The sequence below is a fragment of the Penaeus chinensis genome, chromosome 19 (genome assembly GCF_019202785.1).
Source record: "Penaeus chinensis breed Huanghai No. 1 chromosome 19, ASM1920278v2, whole genome shotgun sequence".
NCBI classification, from domain to species: domain Eukaryota; kingdom Metazoa; phylum Arthropoda; class Malacostraca; order Decapoda; family Penaeidae; genus Penaeus; species Penaeus chinensis.
The window spans coordinates 4,968,446-4,973,471 of record NC_061837.1 but is presented as its reverse complement, the minus strand read 5'-3'; the positions used below and the strand labels follow the sequence as shown (position 1 = coordinate 4,973,471).

The 5,026-nt window shown below is 33.0% G+C and overlaps 1 protein-coding gene across 6 annotated transcripts in view; it reads right to left on the bottom strand.

Moving 5' to 3' along the window:
• Nucleotides 1-423: 423 nt before the first annotated feature.
• Nucleotides 424-5,026, bottom strand: part of LOC125035091 (DDB1- and CUL4-associated factor 6-like) — a 45,700-nt gene continuing 41,097 nt past the window's right edge. For all 6 annotated transcript variants that reach the window (XR_007115736.1, XR_007115735.1, XR_007115737.1 and 3 more), the window contains one exon: nucleotides 424-2,012. Coding sequence is in view for 2 of the 6 variants with exons in the window: in XM_047627237.1 (XP_047483193.1) it covers nucleotides 1,933-2,012 (80 nt within the window). In the remaining 4 variants the exon portion in view is untranslated. The remainder of the gene's footprint in view (nucleotides 2,013-5,026) is intronic.

The window sequence follows — 5,026 nt, the reverse complement described above, 5'->3', positions numbered from 1 at the left end:
ATCTCACAAAAATAAGGTATCAGTATTGGGTACATGGACTGTCCACTAGTTTTGTTTTATTATAACTCTTTACACACAGGAGGCTTCATGTGCATGTCAATTACTAACCCTACCTAAGATTCCTTGGCAAATATGTGCTCATGAAGCCATCTATATCTGTAAATAATAATGATAATAAAAAATAAATAAATAAAACAAAAAACACAGTGGACTGTGCTTATATTCATGCACCCTTGCATTAATGGGATAAAAAAAAAACTAGTGACTGAAGCAAAAACAGAAAAGAAAAAAAAATGTATGATGTGAAGAATTGATGATTTCAAAACCATTGTTGAAGTGACAAAATATGAGAAGTGATATGAAAATATTGATGTCTTAATTATTAATAAGGAGTGGTCAGAAAAAGTGGATAAAAAAAACACACAAAATTCCTTGATTTACTGAAATATGCTGCAAGAAAGGCACCAATGATAGTCGGGCCAAGACAATAAGTAAATACTTACGAATATATGAATTGGCAGAGACAGATGATGTCTTCTCTTCTACAGTTCAAAAAAATTCACTTAAATATTTGCATTACAAAGTTAAAAATGCATACAACAATCCTCATTAGGCTCCATTTGCTCACACAACTAAGAAATGACAAATGAGAGAGAAATATTAGGACTATTTTAAATAAAGCACCAAAAAAACTGAGACCTGTAAAAAGTCATTTGGGGTTGATAACCAATTAGCAATAAATGATTTGGGTACAAAATGAAGGAAAACCAAGAAGCTTCCACAGTTAGAAAAATCATCACAGTATGTTTGTATCCCTTTAAAGATAAACAAACAGTATATCATGGAGCAACAAGAATGATAAATGAAAAGCTAGGCAAAATACAGTATGGGAAACCTAATAGAAACATTCAAAATTCTAAACCATGTACAAATGTAAACACTATTAGAACATCAATAACTGTGGTTATGAAAACCCTATGCATATTAAGAAGTAGCTATGTTGCAGACATTTTCTCAGTTAAAGAATAACAGACTGAAGGAATATTCTCCTAATACATTATATTTCACAGCTGTTAAAATAATCTTGTCTAGACATGGATTGGAGAAGTATAAAATATGAGCAACATACAGACCTACATACCTAATCCTTACTGTATCAATTGCCTTCTGAATGCACCACATATGTGCAACTCTATTTTCATTATAAAAAATGTAAGGGTACATGCTGTATACTGCATCCAAACCATAGGATAATCAAGAACTAGAAAATGAGATGAAATATCTTTGCATGATTTACTACAAATGTCACTATTCAAAAATATATTAACTAAATGTACAGACTGAAAATACTGTAACAAACAATCTTTCTGTTTTAATTAGATTAATTTTATCAGATATTTCACTAATCTCTCAAAAAAAAATTATATCCCTACACAAGAGGTGCTCAGCTCAACAAAGTAATATCAAGAAAACAAACAAGCAAACACACACTTGCGCATGCTTTCACACGCTTGCGCACACACATACAACACATGCACACGCAAATGCATGCACACACGCACACGCGCGCACACACAAACTTGTACTGACATACAAAAACACATGAACACATTTACCTGTACTCTTTTTTAATACACTTACTTTATAAATTTTGCAAATATTCATTTTAAATCATAGTTAAACAGGAATATCTCTCATATATCAATTATACTAATAAATATTATGCAGTCTGTATATCTACTGAGAATTCATTTAGAACATACTCTGAGTATCCATTCTTACTTCTAACTTGACTATATCATCTGCTCTATCTATTCTCATATCACTTACTTCTTTCATTAAATATATATAATAAAGATGTCATTAAATGACAAACATAAGATATCACATATCCACATAACAAAGGCAGAAAATATAAAGAGAGAAAAAAAATTATTCAGCACTGCCTCCCTGATCTTCTTCCTCTTGTCTTCGGTTCTGATGTCGGTTCCTCCATCGTTCAGCGAAGGAAGCTGAAATGTAGTTACTCATTATAATTTGTATTTACAAGTGATGTTATTCATAGTGAAACATATTTCTTTATTGGCCAATAACTTCTAAATATCAAGAACCTATTCAGACTATGAAATTTCTCAAGACACAATTCATTTTCTACGAGAATTTGATATTCATAAGTGGAATAATGTTTGTTGGAATCAGAGTATTTCTTCAATAACCAAATATGAAAAATAGTCTAGTCAGGTTAGGAAATTTCCCTAAAATTATGTTCTGTATATTTGAAAATTAAAGAAAAAATCTATAAAGAATATCTCTATGCTACACAAGAATTTATTCAAGATATATACTTTTTGCTTCTCTTCTTCCAATAGCACTTTTGAACAGAATTTTAAAAATTTTAAAAGGCTTTTATCTAGAGATGAAATACTTAAACAAGTATTAGTTGTTTAAGTAGAAAAAGAGTTATTATAACTTTTTGAACATAATTCTGCCTGGTATTCTGTCACCAAATCCCTTATTAGAAGAATACTAAACATTCTCATTGGTGCCTTCCTCCTGCCTCCAGCTGCTGTTTGTACATTTCCCCTTGCAAAGAGAACTAAAGGGCTTACAAAACTTTGGTATGTTTGTTTTACCATGGGAAACTAAAATATTCTATGTTCAAAAAATAATTACTAAATAAACAAATATACAAACTTGTATCCTCTTATAAAACTGTAATACATCATTACACAAACTTTACACAATATTATGGGCAAATGATGCTGAAAAAGCAAAAGAAATTTCCACTATACATGTCATAATGTTTCTCATGAAAAGTATATGCCTTGGAGCACATGCAGACGACCCATGCATACTGAGAATAAGGGAGGGTTTGCATGTACAAAGGGAGTCTCAAACCAATTTTGTTTATTAAATATTTTTTAATTACAGTGTTCATTTATAACCTAAGCATCAATATTTTCATGTTAATGCACTACAACCAAGAGATAAAAGGCATTAATGTGAACATATTGATGCTCCTATTATGGATTAAGATTTAAATTCACAAAACATTGAATAACTATATTATCGGACAATTGGTCTCAGTCTCCCTTTGGATGCGTATACCTACAGATCTAGAGGCCTGCTAGCAACAAATAATACTGGCTAGTGGCCTACCACTTTCTGAAATACCTGTGGCTAAGGGATTAACAAAGTCAACCTATTCTCTACACTATTTTTTCACAAGATCAAAACTCTTCCTCTTCATTCCATCCTTTATGAACTTTAAGTATGGGCAGGGGTTTTGAGAGAGAGAGAGAGAGAGAGAGAGAGAGAGAGAGAGAGAGAGAGAGAGAGAGAGAGAGAGAGAGAGAGAGAGAGAGAGAGAGAGAGAGAGAGAGAGAGAGAGAGAAAGAGAGAGAGAGAGAGTGAATGAGAGAGAGAAAGAGAGAGAGAGAGAGAGTGAATGAGAGAGAGAAAGAGAGAGAGAGAGAGTGAATGAGAGAGAGAAAGAGAGAGAGAGAGAGAGTGAATGAGAGAAAGAGAGAATGAGAGAGAGAGTGAATGAGAGAAAGAGAGAATGAGAGAGAGAGTGAATGAGAGAAAGAGAGAATGAGAGAGAGAGTGAATGAGAGAGAGAGAGAGAGAGAGAGTGAATGAGAGAGAGAGAGAGTGAATGAGAGAGAGAGAGAGAGAGAGAGAGAGAGAGAGAGAGAGAGAGAGAGAGAGAGAGAGAGAGAGAGAGAGAGAGAGAGAGAGAGAGTGAATGAGAGAGAGAGAGAGTGAATGAGAGTGAGAGTGAGTGAGGGTGTGGGTGTGCATGTGTGCATGCGCGTGCATGTAAGAATATGCGAATATGCATGTGCAGATTTCTTGTATGATGTTTATATGTGGACATATGGTTGGATTACAATATATATCCCATTGTGATGGTACAAGTTATTCACAAGATTTCCAATCACAGGAAAGTGAGAGAATACAGTAATAAGAATGAAAATGCTTGCCTCCTCTAGTAACACATGAATTTACTCACAGAGGGTTTCAAAAAAGCTTAGTCACCTAGAAGAAAAATATTAGGTCTCCTTGACTCTACTTATTAACCATATTCCTGATTCCTTTTTAAAGTTTCATTTCTATTACTCTTATTAATAACAGAATAATACTAATTATCATCATAATAATAACATACATCAATAATAATATTAACAGAAATAAAAATTATTTCCAAGTGAGGCCAGGCAGTTAGTAACTGGCTCCTTGGTGACTATGAACTTATGAACTGTCTGTACATAAACAACATTAATAAAATAAGACCAAAGTGGACAGTGCATGTGCCTGGTGCCTTTGGTCAATGATATTCTCTGGTTAAGAACCACTGCTCAATAGAATGTTGTAAACAGAAATGTGAGTACCAGACACTTAAAGAAGCTAAATTAAAATTATTTTGCATGTAAATACAAGATCAAGAAAAAAAAGTTTGAAAAATCTATCTACCTAGAGCATTTAGAATACAGTACATTTTGGTATTATTATACTATAGTAATATTATACTATTTAAGGAACAGGATTTTGTTGTGTTGGTTCAGTGTTTAGGTCCACTAATACATACATTTTTCTTTAAGAATGCACAGGGGCCATCATAATTCTCTCCAAAAATATAAGTGAAATGCTTGCATTATACTAGTATACTACAAGACTTTATGACAAGACATATATATAATTGTTCTTACAAAATCAAAATGATCTACAAAAAGTACAGAAAGTATCAACAAAATGAAAAAAAAAATTAAGCCAAATGGATATAGAAATTTACAATACAGGGATTTCAACATTTAAAATAAGTAAGCTGAATTTTATTTTCTCCCATGGGATATTAATTTCTTGAATCAAACAAGTTCACACAGTTAATGCACTCACAAACTGTAGTCAACTGAAAATGGGCAGTGCCCCCCCCACCCCTTCCCCACGACTGTGTGTGCTCCCCTCAAGGTCAAGCTTGCCCTCCCCAAAGGCCACAAATTTGAACTTTATTTTCACATTATGC